Raw genomic sequence first — 16,839 nt, 5'->3', positions numbered from 1 at the left:
ATCTATTTTCCCTTTTATAAGCATTTTTGATCCAACCTCCACCTCCCCCCTTCCTCTACAGATGATGAGATTATGTTGCTACTTCCTCTTTGGTAATCAGGGTGTGTGTTTGTCGTGCAGGACTGCAGATAAGAGCAGAGTCTTTAACTAAACATTGTCGTGAAGAAAATCAGTTGGACCAAAACCTCCCTCAGTGTAAGAGACCTTACTCAGCATAGGTAAACTCTCTGTTCTGCAGTACATTCATTATCACCTTGAAAATCAATTACAACTCAACAGTTCTCTAAGATAAAGAGTCACAAAAATATCTCTTCCCTTTAGGCTTTATCTAGGCACTTAAAGACAATTATTCCTGTACAGAAATAAAGCATGCATTGTTTTGTTGTTTTGTCTAAGAATTCAGATAAAGTTCAGTATCAAACTAGATCTTTGGATTTGTAAACAGTATCCAGTTCCTCATTTTGCATTGCTTGTGAAAATGAGTCCCATACAAACACAGTGCAAATGGACATAGTCACAAGGTCTCCGTTGTTTGACCATGAATGCATATCAGCACGTCAAGTGTGTCCTCCGTTACTCTCTGTGGCTGCATGTGAGTTTGTTTTTTAATGTGAAGAGGATGTGAATATTATACATGTTCATCATTTCAAAAGTAAGTTCCGTAACTCACAAACGGACAAGAAAAAAATCCTTGTATCCAGGCTGTTGGTCACTCTGAGGGTCTGCCAAATCAATCTTAGTGCTGATGAGAAGAGAACCTTAAAACTGATGGGTCAGCCTCTCTCATTGGCATCTCTCCCTGTGTGCTCAGCTGCTCCTGCTGTGGCACCCTACCCCAGGGAAAGGCCTTTCTCTGGCCCACTGCCTTGATCCAGGTTCCATTTCCCTTTTATTCTCTCCTTTTATCTAATTTTGTCTCATGTTCTTCCTTCTCTCATTTCCCTCAATTCCCTTCTCAAGGAAGAGATAAAAAAGATCATCTCTTTCAAGAAGGTTCCGCCGGATACACAAAAGTGCATGAACGTACACAAAGTTTAGTTACAGGGCAACCAGGTGGCGTACATGGGATGGTGATGAGAAGGAATGTACTGCTGGGGAGGCGAGGGATGACAGGGGTAGATGGGCTGAACCTGCGCTACGTAATAGTTGCTGAAGTTGCCGTCTGAGACATAAGGAGCTGGCTGATAGAAGCAGGTGACGTTGGCGGCGTTGGGGATTGCGTTCTGCTCGGCCAGGACCCGCAACGCCAGAGAAGAGATGAGGCTGAGTGTCTGACGCCTCTCATGGCTCATCAGGCACACCGTGCTTTCCTGCACCACCTCGTACAGCGTGGCCAGATAGTCATACTTCCTGTCCTCCAGGTCTACAAAGTGGTTCTGCAGATAGGACTCCAGCTTTCTCCTCTGCTCGCTCACATCAGGAAAGTCTATGAAGAAGCGTGAGCACATGTAGCGCTGCAGCAGTTTCATCTCTGTGTCAGAGGCTGCGCGGAAACCCCGCACCAGCAGGTGGCAGTACTTCAGCAGACCCCCACCTCGAATCTCCTCGGGTCTCCTGGTGCAGATGAGGCGCTTGCGCAGGTGATCGAGGGCGGTGGGGAAGTCGCCGTAGACGCTCTCCCCAAGGATGGTGGGATGGAAAGTGGCAGCCATGGGGTGCTCCGAGCACTCGTAGAAGAGGAGAAGTGAGTCCAGGCGGATCTGGAAGGAGTCCACGCTGAACTCAAACTGCCGTCGAAGAGAGTCCACAAACTTGAGCTCCACGTTCTTGCCACGGTTGTTGGAGAGGGAGATGAGACTCCAGCGGTCTGAGTCATTGCACACTTTCACCATCTTTTGCACATAGGCTTCCTAAAACGGACACAAGTTAAAGCATTAAGTGTCATCACAGACTAAGTCCAATGCATCTCATGTATGTGCAAGTTTTAGGTCAGTGACTGAAAACTAAAGTCAAGAAATTGAAGACATTGTTGGAGTTAATAGGTACATATAGGCAGCTTTAACTTCCATATCCATACTTCCATGAATCAAAAAACACCTGCATATAGTTAACCAATAAACCATCATAAAAGCATTTGGCTCTGTGTTATATTAAAGTTATAGTGTGTTTTTATATTATTATATTTTAGTGTTATACTGTATATTTGAGTCATAAAGGCCTACTGCCTCCTCTGTGTCTGTTCACTAACTCCTCCTCCTCTCTGTCCCTCCTTTCACAGCTGTTAGTTCTTGCACCAGTGCATCAAACACTTTTTTTTATTCTTCTGAAAAACACAATTATGCATGGTAGTGTTTAAGTGTTAAAAACCAGTTATGTTTTAAGCAGGCTTCAATAACCAGACAGTACTGCTGTTTGCACCAGATACAAATCTTGGATTTGGTCTGTTAGTCATAATGTTGTGCTGATTAAATATGTTGGTGAGCCATTAGTAGCCTAGGTAGTCTTCGGTATCCAGGTAACTGAGGGCTGACTTATTAATGTGGATCCGACTCCAATTGGATTAAACAGAATCCTCTCTGAACTGGAAACCAACCTTTTCACTATCTGAATTCATGTATTCAGGGCAGATCTGAATATTGTTTGTGTAAGATTTATTTATATTTAATGTAGGTGCATTTGCAAACAGAAAATGCACATAGCTGCTGCAGGGTGTATAGTGTAAATAAGTGTGAACGGAAATAAAACCATAAAAGTTCAATATCTATCCTGTAAGGTTTAAAACTTTGACACACACAACATGATATCTACATATGTGAGTCACATGTTATAATAACTCAATATACTACCTTTAAGGTCATTGGCGTGATCTTTTCCTTATTCACTCCCTCGGGCAAGAAGTCTAGAAGAGAGTCCAGCACTATATCTTTAACTATCTGAAACTCCATCTCTCCTTTCAGCTCCGCGCAGAATATTAAGTCCAGGTCTTTCCATCCCAGACCACTGTCCTCGTGCAGGACGTAGCTGGCCGCGGAGCCGTTCAGTCGCACCTCCCGGACATGTATCCGCTTCTCCTCCATGCGGCTCCGGACCACCTTGACGATATCCCGTGGCTTCACCTCCAGAGTGGGGAAACTCCACCGGCCATGGATGGGTATGGAGCCGGTTAGGATGGTGTCCAGCCGCTGCACTTGCTCCCAGTTGAGCACGCTGAGGTTGATGCTCTCCCCGTCCGAGCAGCTGTCGGACGCTGCAGACTCAACACTCTCGTCCATGTTGAGAAGAGGTAGACAGAAGGATGTAAACGACAACACGTTCCCCTGACTCCTGCTGGAGTAGTGGCATCAGGCAGCTGCAACCTTTTGAAGAACTGACCGTTCAGAGCTGGAGCTGATGTCTATCATAACAACAAGATGCTGGACGACAAAGCGTCTTTACGCATGACAGAATTAACTAGTCGGGCGGTGTTGCGCTTGTCCTACTTCTAACTTAGACAAAGTTTGTAGTCCAGACAGTTTCAATTCATGAGCTTTCCAGCCACAGGCTTAGTCACTGTCCAGCATCTGCTGCCACGATGCGCGCTCCGCTCCGGCGCTATCGCCAAACTCTGGAAATCAACTGTAAAGGTCGAAATGATTGTTCATCACAGTGTCAGCCCAAAGGCTCACTGACGCATCCATCGCAGCCGAGAGAACGTCTCCACCACCGCACAAGTTTTACCTTTGTCCTCTTTTGACTAACTTTTACGCACAGATTATTGCGCGTCCCTACTGCGTAGCAACAACTTTACGCATTCGTTTTAAGACTGCTCGACTTCTTCACTGCACACCTACTTTCATAAAGTGGAGTATGGCTGTTTTTCCTTCACATTTTGGCCGTCTGTTGCTCGTTGGTACTGCGTCATGCCACAAAGGTCCCACTCCACAGCTGCTGTAGAAGTTGTGAACAGAGCGCTTCCCGTCTGAGAGGCGTTGGGGCGGGTCGGTTTGATTGACAGCCCACACCTACTAATAGCTGCCGCTGCTTCCCATAGTTAGTTCGAGTGGAGACTGAGGCGTGTCCGGAGAATGGGCGTTGGAAGAGAAGAGGAGAAAGGTGGCAGACGCTGACCCCACACAAAAAAACTTTTCTCTCATTGAATCGATTTCTCAGCACTTTTCTCTCCTGTCCAAACGCCACTCTGCACCTGTCCTACATTTTTCATTATCAATAGTGCAGCTTATTTTAACAAGTAGACATTTGATGAAGACTGTGATTAATTTGAACCTGGCACAGTTATGGTCAGACAATCACAAGGGATGCTTTGGCGGCTGCACAATGATGACTACTGAGCAGTAAGTCTGTTCTAATTCCCTCTGGATAACAGCATCGCAAATGTATATCATTTCACTCTTATATTACAGTTCGTCAGAAGTCTGATCATTCACAGGTGAGGCTGGGAATGCACATGCACCCAACGCCCCTCTAGGGGTAGTTTTTCACCCACCATCATTTGGCCCTGCAGGCATTTGTGTGTGCAGGGGGTTACTTTACAAACTTAAAGCGCAATTGCAGAAAAGCTACCTGTATGACTATCTAATGCAATATATATTCAATTAACGATGAAAGATCTGTATTCAGTGTTTGTGATGAGCACCTCTGATGGATGTAAGCCCTGTGTCAGTATGTAGGGTATAGGCCATATAGTCTGGCAGGTTAGTTGTCATGAAGAATCTATCAGTGCAGAGCTTGGCGTGGATATCTGCGTCACTGCAGACGAGCCCATAAACCAGCTTACTGCAGATTACCCTATATGTGCAGTGACACACACATTCACACAGACACACACAGGCATGCGCACAGATACCCATGCATATGTGTACACTCACACCTCTGAAGATATTATAATCCTTTTGCCACTTTAAGGTGTATTACTGCATGCTCTGTGCATGCTCAGATCATTAAAAAAGAAAGCATACTGTACATACTTCCACACTTTTACATAAGAGTAGTTTCAAAACCTGTGATATCTAAATATTTGTCTCAATATACTCTGTATCTGAGAGCACTCTATCCTTCGAGCATTTGAGTCATAAAGGCATATATATCACATGCAATATGATACATATTCACATCATTTATATACACATACATATATGTTTGCTGTAAGTCAAGTTTACTGGAACTAATTTCAGTATTACTGGCATTTGATATTTAGTGAAGTATTTGGGAGCGGTTTTCAGTTCTTGGTATTGTTTTTTCTGAGTCTCATTGGGAAACTGTGAGCAGAGCAGAAGCTACTAACAACTCTAAGTTAAGGAACATTTTAAATGTAAATACATTTCAGTGCAATGCAAAGCCTGAAACGTTATTCACGGTAAATTAAAGACAATTATTGCATCAACATTTTCAGACAATGTAGCTCCATGGTTTGACACAAAATAGCAGGTGAATCACACTCTGCACTTTCACTGTTCACCAATAAACTCAATGTCTTACTGCTGGGGATGCTTACCATGAAGCTGCTACTGTGCTTACCTGACCTCTGACTTGTCAAGTGGATGACACCGGCTTGGTTCCCAATGTCTGACGACATCAGAGGATTGGCGAGGGTATTTCAGACAGACCCCTTGTCAGGCTGCCAAACCAATCGCCACATATAGAAACAAATGTGTGTGTTTGTTTGTGTGAATGAGCCATTTGTGCATACATCCCTCTTTATACTCAGAAACATGATAGTAATTTGAAGATACGCTTCATTCAAAAAGTCAGAAAGACTTGTTCAACACATCACTGCTTCCTGATCACATCTAAAGTATCTCCTTCACCCTGTCAATCCCTTATTCCCTCCCTCCGTCCTATCCCACTCTTCCCCCTTTTTTAGCTCATCCTCGTTTCCATTTCCTTTTCCACCATTCCCACACGTAGAAGTTCATTAAGAGATTACAGTTAGCCCGTTAGCTGAATGTGCCTCCACTTTCTTGCTTCTTCACTTTCCCGCCTCACTCGCTTAACACCTTTAACTATTTTTATTCTTTCGTCTGGATTTTCATTAGTAGGGGAAAATGTTGACCGAACATACACTCTTTACTGAGGCCATCTAAGTACTACTCTCTACCTCCTCCACTGTTGTGAAGTAAAATAAGTCTTTTACAACTGATACAAGATAATATAATCACCTTGTCTTTGAATTGGTAAAGGCTAACTTGTTTTAAGGTAAAAGAAAATAACAGACTAATAATCTTTTTTCATTATGATTATATTTTTCTTTTTACAAGTGACCTGGCGTCCACATTGCAGGTGTTGGTGTACAAAGTTGCTAACAGGGACATGATTCAGTGTCCTTTTTAGTAAAACATATTTTTTGGTATGAATATTTTTATAGTCGGCTATCCTTCGGCATCACGTTGACTAACAACCAAATCTTTAACCTAGCTAATTTGAGCTAATGATACCAGGAGTTTAACACGTTACAGTAAATACAAGCTAGTGGTGAGCTAATTTGTGTTTCTCCAGTTTAGAGACACCACAGGGGGCAGTAAAGATGTAACGTTAGCTGGTTGAAATTTAGCTACCTTCTTTATGTCGAATAATGTGTTTCAGTGCATTGTTGCACATTAGTGTTTGGTGTTAACATTGAGCCAGATCACATTAACAGTAAGATTTTATTTCAAGGGAAGAGTATATCTGCTCTATGGAAATGAAGTATCCTATAACATCTTCACCCGGTTGCTATTAGGTCCAGACCAAGGTCTGTATAAGAAAGTGGCTAGCTAGCTACAATAGATTTACCTCACCTTCCATTTTAAACGAAGAAACTTCTACCTCCTTTTCTTTCTCAAGCCGCCTACACCTGATCAGTGGTAAAACCGCCCTGTGCTTGTCGTGCTATAGTTTACCTATTGGGGGAGAGATGGCGACATCTAGGCCGGAGCGCTATCCTTGGCGTTGTGCACCGCTCAAAGAAGCCACCGAGCGCTGCACTCAGTTAAAAATATTTCAACTTCAGCATTGGTTGTTGCTGACCTTTTAAAGCGCAACCAACAGCTGCATGTGACATAGCCAGAAACAATGATGACATATACTTACGCTGCGCCTTGCCTTTGCAAGTGTCTGCACTATGCTCTGTACCTTATCTTGCGGTGAGCAAAAAGCAAATTTCTTATCATCTGGAAGCAGCTTTAGTCCCACAACCTCCTCGCATATCTACCTCTTTTAATGAAAACAGAAATCAATACTAAACTTCCTACTTTGCTACTAATTCCCTTGCATGCCTGTATCTTAAAATATTCCTGTGTCACAGTATTTTATTGTCAAGGAACTCTAATCCTTTAACTTATATTTTAGTTTGGGAACCAACAATTCTTATCTATCTTGTATTATCCAGTTTTTATATCAGAGTTGACAGAAATAATCCATGGGGTTGCAGAAATAATTGTACTAATACTGGTTCATGCTGGTTGACGAACAATAACTGCTGAAGTTGTCAACTTACACTTTAGCAAGCAGTTACAGCACTTCCTGTTCCTGCTATAGCCTATGCATGAAATTCACATTCTCAGTCCATTGCATAAAGCACACAGTAGCTACGGACTCTGTATGCAGGCAAAGACAAACCTAAACAGTATTTCCAATCAGTTTTAACCCTGACCTCAGTAAGAGACCTTTCCTGAGTAGTAGTGTAAGCCCCCTCTAAACTCTTTCACAGCCGCTAATGAGATTCGCTAACGTGCCCTGCGCTGTAAGCCATGCTGCAGCGCTCCAAGAAGGTGCTCCATGTGGGACTATGTTAATGATACATATAAGGAAGTGTGGATGTTGTGTGTCTTATACCTGCTGCTGTAACATATTAGTTTCCCAGTTTGGGATTAATAAAGTCCATCTATCTATCTAAACTGTAAGAATATCGTGTTGAAAAGAAGACAGACACTTCTGCAAACGTTTCTGTCTTTAAATTTAATTTGTGCAACAGTTACTGTAATTGTCCGAGCACACTTGACCATGCACACTTTCACAAATATGCATTACCCAAGCAAAAACACATGTACATCTATGTCTTTGTAGTCATAAAATGCAAACAGCATTAAATAAAGAGGTTTACAATTCCCACAGTGGCTATTATTTGTACAAAAACATTCTGTGAACTGAACTCAGGCCAAGCAAACACAGGTATTTTTAAAAACTGGGTTTGTCTTCAGTAGTACTAAAAGAAAATCTGTCCACACATGTACTGTTTAGAAAAATCTCCGTCCACATGATAACGCAAAAATGCAACTGAAGAGCTGTCAAGAGCATGCCAAGCCAACAGGCGGCGATATAACCCCAGTCGCGCATAGAAAAAGAAGATGTTGGCCAATCAGAAGCCTGCCATAGCACATTGTGACTCGTCTGTTCCACAATACAAAAAACGAGTAAGTGTACATTTATGTGTAAACATGTAAAAAGTCCTGGTAGAAAGCCTGTTACCAGTACTGTTTTGTCCACGTCTGCCATTGCAAGAAATGTCGCCTCATTTGTGACGCCTCACAAAGGAGATAATGGTGCACACTCTGGCTTTACACGCCGAAAACTCTGTGTTCCCTGTCTTCATGACCACACACAAACAGTGCTTCCAAAAGTCTTCACCCTGGCCAGATTTTTCCTGAAGGTCAGTTTACAATGACCTAAAATGCTGTTTGTGTATGAATGGAAGGCCAAAACGCATAGAAAAAGCTAAGTTTAAAAAAAATACCTGCGTACGTGTGGACTAGGCCTCAGGGCGTTTTCACACATGAAAGTCCGGACCAAGGTTCCTGTTTTTGTTACATTGTATACATTTGATCCGGTAAGTTTTGCTTTCACACTGCAGTTATGCAAGCGCACTAAAGATCTATACGTGACAAAACTACGTCCTGCTGTCATCACATACGTGAGCTGCGTCTCCAGATACTTATAATTGATTGGTTTCGTCTCTTCTCTCTGTGTCGGAGTTTTTTCAGCTGACTGCTGCTCTCCCCTACTGCCGCGGCTCTTTTTGTTTTGTTGTGATGTTGAGAAGCAAGACACTGGAACTTTCTGGAGAATTTATTCAGAGACAAACGGAAACCTACACTGTACATTTACTACCACTTAACAAATAAACTGCTGATGTATTCTCTGCTCTGATAGCCGACAGCTGTCTGCTCTGAGCGCATTCACCGTCACTCTCACTCTCTCATGTAGCCTACACACTAAGCACCAAGTTATTCCTTAAAGGAGCTATTCCCCGGTCTTGTAACACAAGGAGAGCCTGCCAGAGCTTCTTGTATTTGGTCCGAAAGTCCGAACCATCCAAAAAATGCTTTCACACTGTAAACGAACCGGACCATGGTTCAGTTTGGTCCGGACCAAGACCACCTCTTTTGGTCGGACCAAAATTTGGTCTTTTGATCCAGACCGTGGTCCGGGGGAGGTTTCACACCTCTAATTTTGGTTCGGATCAAACTGAAAAGTCCTAAAGTCCGGACCAAATGAGGTATGTGTGAAAACGCCCTCAGTCTAATACAGCCCCAGAGACTCAGAGAATCCCCCTGCCAATATGTTTCCCTATTTTGCTAAGATTGTTCTGCTTTCTTGACCTGCCATGACTGAGGGCAACAAACTTGGTGACAAAATAAACAGGAAGTAAATTGCTCTCGATCAGTGACTCAGCTTCCTGTGTGGTACTGTGGCAGGAGATGTCAAGACCACATTGATACATTGTGCTCTCTGTCCTATGTAAACAGACACATGCAGAGACACACATGTACAAACACACATCATGAATTGACTCCTGGCCCTTAGCTGTGACAACAATTTTTTTTAACAAGTTTTATAAGCAGTTTGTAAACCAGTGGTTCCTAACCTAGGGGTCGGGGCTACCACAAGTGGCCACAAGATAAATGTAAGGGCTCCTGAAATTATAAATAAGAAAAGGAAAGCAGGATAAAAAAAATCTGCAAGCCTTTTAAAAAGTATTGAAACAAAATGGGGAAAAATCTTTAGTCTTTAGTTCAACTGGTTACAATAGTAATAAAGATGGTTCCCGTGTGAAAATTTTGTTTTAATATCACTATTCCAGTTTTGTGTGTATATGTTGCAAATTCCTAAACGTGTTTAATCAGATTTACCAAACAGCAAATATGGCGCCAGGTAGTGAGCCTTCTGAGAAATAAAATGACAAAGAAAATGAATTAATTGTGGCTCATTTACACTCATAATGAGATAAATAACTTCTTAACTCTCATCTCACTTTTCTTTCAGTTTCATGGTGAAACTGGAAAACCCCTGTCTAGTCTCAACAAAGATCACACAGCATGAAGGTATTACAGTGCCATCTGCTGATTTGAGCAAACTACCCATTTTGTACTGGATTGACTGGAGACACACTGACTGTTGAAACCTCCTCTGATATCTCACGAGGTGGCGCTCTTTTCACACTCCTAACCCAGTAGTTCATTATACACTCTTCCTTTCTTTCCTCTCTCTTAATTTCATGTTCCCACACTCCAGACTCCACTGAAATGTTAGCACATGTATCTGTACAGCTGTGTTGGGTAAACAGTGTCATCCACGAGCCAAGTTAGGTAATTTTATCCTTTAATGTGGCGTATGATTCTGCTATTAAAAGCTGTATGAGTAAAGTGCACTAATGAAATACATGCGGCTATGACAAAATAACCCAAATTAGCCATCAATCACTCACAGCGTCTCCTTCTCTCTTTACATGTGTTTCATATGTGTGACGTGATTTAGGGTGAGACTCGTGTTCTGTTTTGAATAATGCTGCCATTGGAGATATTGTATGTATCTGCTGTGGGAAATCTTTGTGTCATTCAGGTTGCATGACTGATTTAACCGCTGTCTCAGCAATTCAACATTTTAATTATTTTCTGCAGATGTATTGTTGTCGAGACCTGTGTCAGCATTATTATGTAGCCACGGCAACAGCTCACAACTTTGTCTGTTCCTCGTCTGTGGGTCGGATGACTCAAGTGACTGGTGCAGCAGAGGCGAATGCTTAGGATCAGCTTTCTTTTGATTCTGCAGGATGATTTATGGCGATGGAAAAGCAGCTTTAGTCCCACAATCTCCTTGCATATCTACCTCTTTTAATGAAGACAGAAATCAATACTAAACTTCCTACTTTGCTACTAATTCCCTTGCATGCCTGTATCTTAAAATATTCCTGTGTCACAGTATTTTATTCTCAAGGAACTCTAATCCTTTAACTTATATTTTAGTTTGGGAACCAACAATTCTTATCTATCTTGTATTATCCAGTTTTTATATCAGAGTTGACAGAAATAATCCATGGGGTTGCAGAAATAATTGTACTAATACTGGTTCATGCTGGTTGACGAACAATAACTGTTGAAGTTGTCAACTTACACTTTAGCAAGCAGTTACAGCACTTCCTGTTCCTGCTATAGCCTATGCATGAAATTCACATTCTTAGTCCACTGCATAAAGCACACAGTAGCTACGGACTCTGTATGCAGGCAAAGACAAACCTAAACAGTATTTCCAATCAGTTTTAACCCTGACCTCAGTAAGAGACCTTTGAGGTACCAGCCAAAGTTGTGTGTGTGTGTGTGTGTGTGTGTACGTGTGTGTACGTGTGTGTACGTGTGTGCGTGCGTGCACACATTTCTTGCATTTCCCTTGTAATGGTTACTGTTTATTGACCTCATCTTACTGTCCGTATCTTCTGCATGTGCACAAGTGAATGTTGTGAAAGATGACATTTCCACTGTGCTTCTGCATCTGCAACCTGTCAGCTAGCTACCATCATAAGTGTGGCCTCGGTCATACCACATGTTGAAATGGGACTGAAAAAAAGCACACCAAACCGTCACAGTGCAGTCACACCCTCCTGGTGACAGTCTACTCAGGAGTTCAAAATATGACAGTTTACTGCTCAGATCAGATTCAGGGTGGCTTTTATGGAGCTGTGTTCAGCTCCAGAGCAACAAATACAATCTTACTGGTGAGATCTTGAAGAAAATCCACTCCTTGGTTTGGTGAAGCCCTGCGCGAGCTGCAGCTGCAGGTGATGTGGCAGTAATTTTGTGCCGTGGTCAGTCATTTGGCACTTTGCTCTATCATGAAAGGTTTAGGGTGGAGCCCCACTCCTCTGCTCTTCTGTCTCGACGAGTACAACCTTGGTTAACAGTGATTTAGGGTGAGGTGTTCTTCTCTAACGCCCAACAAGCAGAACAGTGGTGGGTGATGGGAGGGAAGAGGACAGTGAATGAAAGATGAAATGATAAAAATAGTCTCTGGTGTATAATTGAGGTCTTGGGTGAAGAGACAGAAGAGTAGACTAAAGTGAAGATTGCATAGAGTGATGATAAGTTGGACATCAGGGAAGGGTGGGAAGGAGGGAGGGGGTTGGGAAGCATAAACAAAACATTAGGAGCAGAGGTGGACAGATGATGAAGAGCCTGACATAAAATTGCTAACTCAAGCCCCAGAGGACCACGTCACCGCCTCACATACGGCAATCCAGCCAGCTGGGTCCATCTGCCTGATGTCACATACACAGTTTACTCTCTTTAACTCTCATGCTTTCCTTCCACGACCTACTTCTCACACTGGCCCATATTTCCTCTTGACTTTGTTTGCCTTTTTAAGTTTCCTCTACCTTTTTATCCTTCTTCAAAGCCAGTTTTTAGCTCCTGATGGAAAAGCTTTCTGTCTACTCACAATACAACTTCCCTATAAACTGTGACTCTATTTCCCATCCAAGGAGACATATATGACATGCCCTTTCTCTTTTTGTGCAACACAAGAAAAGAATGATTTAGTTTAAAAATCTGAAACGTTTGATAGTAACATCAATATAGACAAATATAAGTGATAGTAAAATTCTTCCAGTTTGGTTCACATTGTATAGACCAGGGGTCACCAACCTTTTAGAAACTGAGAGCTACTTCATGGGTACTGAGTCATACGAAGGGCTACCAGTTTGATACACTCTTCTGAAATACAAATTTGCTCAGTTTGCCTTTAGTTATGTATGATTATTAATGATTAATGATAGTCATCTATGTGAGGACACTGATCACGTTAATGATTTCTCATTATCAATTATCAACAATGACTTAACAAGGTGGGAAACAGATAATATCAATATTCAATTTTCATTTTTAGAACAGGCCTGAGGGCTACTCATGTGGTCCTTGGGGGCTACCTGGTGCCCGCGGGCACCGTGTTGGTGACCCCTGGTATAGACAAACAATCCAGGATGTGCGCTTGACAGAGGGGTAGAGAACTCATGGTAAAACATGGAATTCCAGTGAGAAGCGGCAGCTAGTAGCAATGATAACGCTAACATAGACTACACAATGTTAGTTTTAACTGTTACAGGACAAATTATCTGTGTCCTAAACCATCAATTGGCAGCACCGGTTAAAAACACAGAAGCCCTCACACAAACGTTAGCATAAAAAAAGAAGTAATGTTAGCATAAACATTTGTTTTTCTTCTTTTTTTTTATTGTTAAAATTGTTTAACAATGATAAACCCACCATTTTTTTGTCATTCAGCAGACAATGTTTGGTTACACTTTACTTGAAGGTATCTACATAAGAGTGACATGCCACTGTCATGAACATGCCATAAAGATTATAAACAAGTCATAAACGTTTATGACATAACGCTTCTTTTAGTGTCATTCGGTTTTTGTCATAACAAGTTATGGTTAGGGTTAGAGTTAGGGTTCATGTGTCATGACAGTGTCATGTGTTCATGACAGTGCCATGTCACTCTTATGTTTTTGTGTGCTGCAGAGAAAATTGTTAGATGTGAGGACTTTGGAAATTCCTTTTGGAACATCAGCCTAAGTATTAAACTGCCTTATGTTTTTTTATATCTCTGAGTTTATTTTTTCAGAAAATGAAATGCATTGCTCTGTGACTTGAATGTAATTATAATACATAAGAGGCACAAACTAGAGATAGAATATATGGCTCTGCATTTTGCAGGTTAGAATCATTTTTCATTTCAAAGTGTCTGTGTGTGTGTGTGTGTGTGTGTGTGCGTGTGTGCGTGTGTGCGTGTGTGCGTGTGCATGCGTGCGTGTGTGTTTCTGTTTGCATGTCACTGTATGATTGTAATTGTGAATTTCAAATTATATGTTTTTTACATTCAAATCTTTACCACAATTTGATATAGCCAAGGGACCATCAACAGCTTTCAGTGATCATTCGCACTGGTTCAACTCTTCAACTATTTGTATTATTCCTGGACTGTGTTTCACCAAAAGTATTTATTGTACTGGATTCTCTGCTGTTGACTCATAAATAGTGTGTTCATAATCAGAGCCTTTCCTGTTTGGAACAGAGACGAAAAAACACTTAAAGGTTGATTGTGGTCATGGAGACGTGTGTGTGAGTGTGTTAGTGTCTTTGCATGTGTGTGGTGGGTAAGAAATGGCCAGAATTACACCAGAGGGAATATCTTTCTTTAAAAAATAATTAATAGATGACTTCGCCATGTAGCCTGTACATGCTGAGTTGGACCAACACTTCACGTTTTGTTCCAACAGATCATTTAAATGAAACTCAGTGATCCATTCTGTTATTTTTACCCTAATATTAAGTAATTAGGTCATCACACCTTTGTGAAGCTACAAAACTATTAACGCAATGGACAGCACACTCTAATCCATATCAACGTTTAAAAATCTAATCAGGGGCGCCTGGATATCTCAGTTGGTAGAGCGGGTGCCCACGGATAGTGGTTTACTCCTTGATGCAGCAGGCCCCTTTGCTGCATGTCATTCCACCTCTCTCTCCCCTTTCATGTCTTCTGCTGTCCTATAAAAAATAAAGGCTGAAAGTGCCCCCCAAAAAAATCAAATCAATCCAAATTTCCTGCCAGCTGGCTAAAATTTGGAAACCCAATCATAGGAATGTGCAACAGACTTGTATGTAAAAAGCCAGATTAAGATCAACAGCTGGATTCACTTCATTATTATTCTTATTATAAAAAGTCTTGGCCAGCCACATTTCAAGTATCCGTATCAGCAGGCTGCATATGGCGTTTGGTTCTCTCTGTAGCTGTAGTTTTTCCTCCTAATTTCATTCTTTCTTCTTCCTCTGTTCAACCAAGATTGCATTTTATTTAAAGGAACACACCCACTTATTGGGACTTTAGCTTATTCACCGTATCCCCCAGAGTTAGACAAGTCCATACATAACCTTCTCATCTCCGTGCGTGTTGTTACTCTGTCAGAGGCACCCACCGCTAACCTCGCTTAGCACAGATCCTGGAGCTAACCGGCTCCATCTAGCCTACTGCTAGTGACAAAATAACGCCAACATTTTCCTATTTACATGTTGTGATTTGTATAGTCAAAGCGTATACAAATAACAACGTCACATGAGACACAGCCATCTTCTTACCGTACACATACTAGGAACTATTATTCTCAGAAAGGCGAAGCACTGCTACTTCTGCTACTTGGGCGGAGTGATTTGCTTGCAGCACCTGAGAAGCGCTGTGGTGAGGAGCAGAGAGTAACAGGGCGTTGTGTCTGAGGCGAGGTTACCATGCAGCAAAATTGCCCTTAAATTACACTGATGCAAGCTTGTAGTGTCCCCTTTTCCAGGTCCTAAATCCTCATAATCGAGATAAAGACACTATTATTTAGCACCACACCCTAAGATGAAATGCAGTTTAGCAAAAAGTCTGTCTCCTACAAAGTATACATCCCAGAAAATATTGGCCTGTGTCTTCAAATCATACCGTAACCAAAAGTAACCAGTTTTCATCCCAGATTAGTTTCCATAAAATGCTTCTAGCAGGCAACTGTTTTTCCACAGAATTCGAAATTTTGTCCACATGATAATAATATAATGCACAATGATTTAATTTTCCAAGATGTCACATGTTGTAATTACACCAAGACTGCAACTTCCTGGCTGATTACATTTAAGCTACAGACAAATACGGATCCAATTAACTTCCTATTTTAACAGGGCAAGCGTGAGTCAATTGCCCATGACTCCAGTTCTCATTTATTACACTGATGAGCGTTCAGTCCACTTTTTCCCCTTTTGGTAAACACGCAGAGAGCCATTTTTCAGCAAGGAGGAAGAGAGAGAGATACACTACCTGGCCAAATTTATGCAGACACTTAAGTATTACACCCAAATGTGATTATTGATCTAATCATTCCAAAACTATCAGTAGTGATAAGCTGCTGTAACACCCTCTTCTCTTGAGAAGACACCTGGATGCAGGGATTATGCCACAAGAGCATTAGTGAGGTTAAGAGATCGACCGATATTGGTTTTTCAGGGCCGATACCGATTATTAGTAGTTAATGAAACCGATAACCAATATTTGGAACCGATATACATTTACAGTGAAAATGAAAATCTTTAAGTCAAAATTAAGATTTTGGAATGTTACGAACTCCAACACAAAACTTTGTTTAAATGCTTTAAGCAATAATTTAATAAATTAGAAACTTTCAACATAATACACAGTAAAAGATAGTAAGATAGTGTTGTGGGCAGGACATTAAGTCAGACTCAATGGTGAGTGAAACCGAAGCAGAGGGATAGACACAGAGCTGTAGCTGAGCCAAAGTAGCGCACTTTTAAAATAAATAACTTTATTGGTTGTCAGGCAAATAAAATGCAGATACAGATCATCTGCCATCTGCCAAAATACGAGCCGATAATCGGTCTATCCCTAGTGAGGTTGGGCATTTTACTGGGCGATAAGGCCTTACTTGCAGACGCCGTTCCAGTTCATCCCAAAGGTGTTGGATGAGGTTGAGGTCAGGGCTCTGTGCAGGCCAGCCAAGTTCTTCCACAAGCCAAAATGTTGGGAACCACAGCTTTAGGGAGTTATGGGGAAGTCACAATAAACTGTCACTCATAGATCAATTCCTCTGAAACTGATAGGAAT

General features: G+C 41.7%; 1 protein-coding gene across 1 annotated transcript; it reads right to left on the bottom strand.

Annotated features, from left to right (window-relative positions):
- Nucleotides 1-282: 282 nt before the first annotated feature.
- On the bottom strand, nt 283-3,979 carry LOC116066252 (terminal nucleotidyltransferase 5A-like). The gene is made up of 2 exons (XM_031322210.2): nt 2,787-3,979; nt 283-1,850 (listed from the first exon to the last, which is right to left on the bottom strand). Exons 1-2 carry the CDS (start codon nt 3,210-3,212, stop codon nt 1,035-1,037), a joined length of 1,242 nt encoding a protein of 413 aa, XP_031178070.1. The 5' UTR covers nt 3,213-3,979; the 3' UTR covers nt 283-1,034.
- Between the last annotated feature and the right edge of the window lie 12,860 nt (nt 3,980-16,839).

Source organism: Sander lucioperca, chromosome 19 (genome assembly GCF_008315115.2).
Source record: "Sander lucioperca isolate FBNREF2018 chromosome 19, SLUC_FBN_1.2, whole genome shotgun sequence".
NCBI lineage: Eukaryota > Metazoa > Chordata > Actinopteri > Perciformes > Percidae > Sander > Sander lucioperca.
The sequence above is the reverse complement of the archived record's forward strand: the minus strand, read 5'-3'. Positions and strand labels throughout refer to the sequence as shown.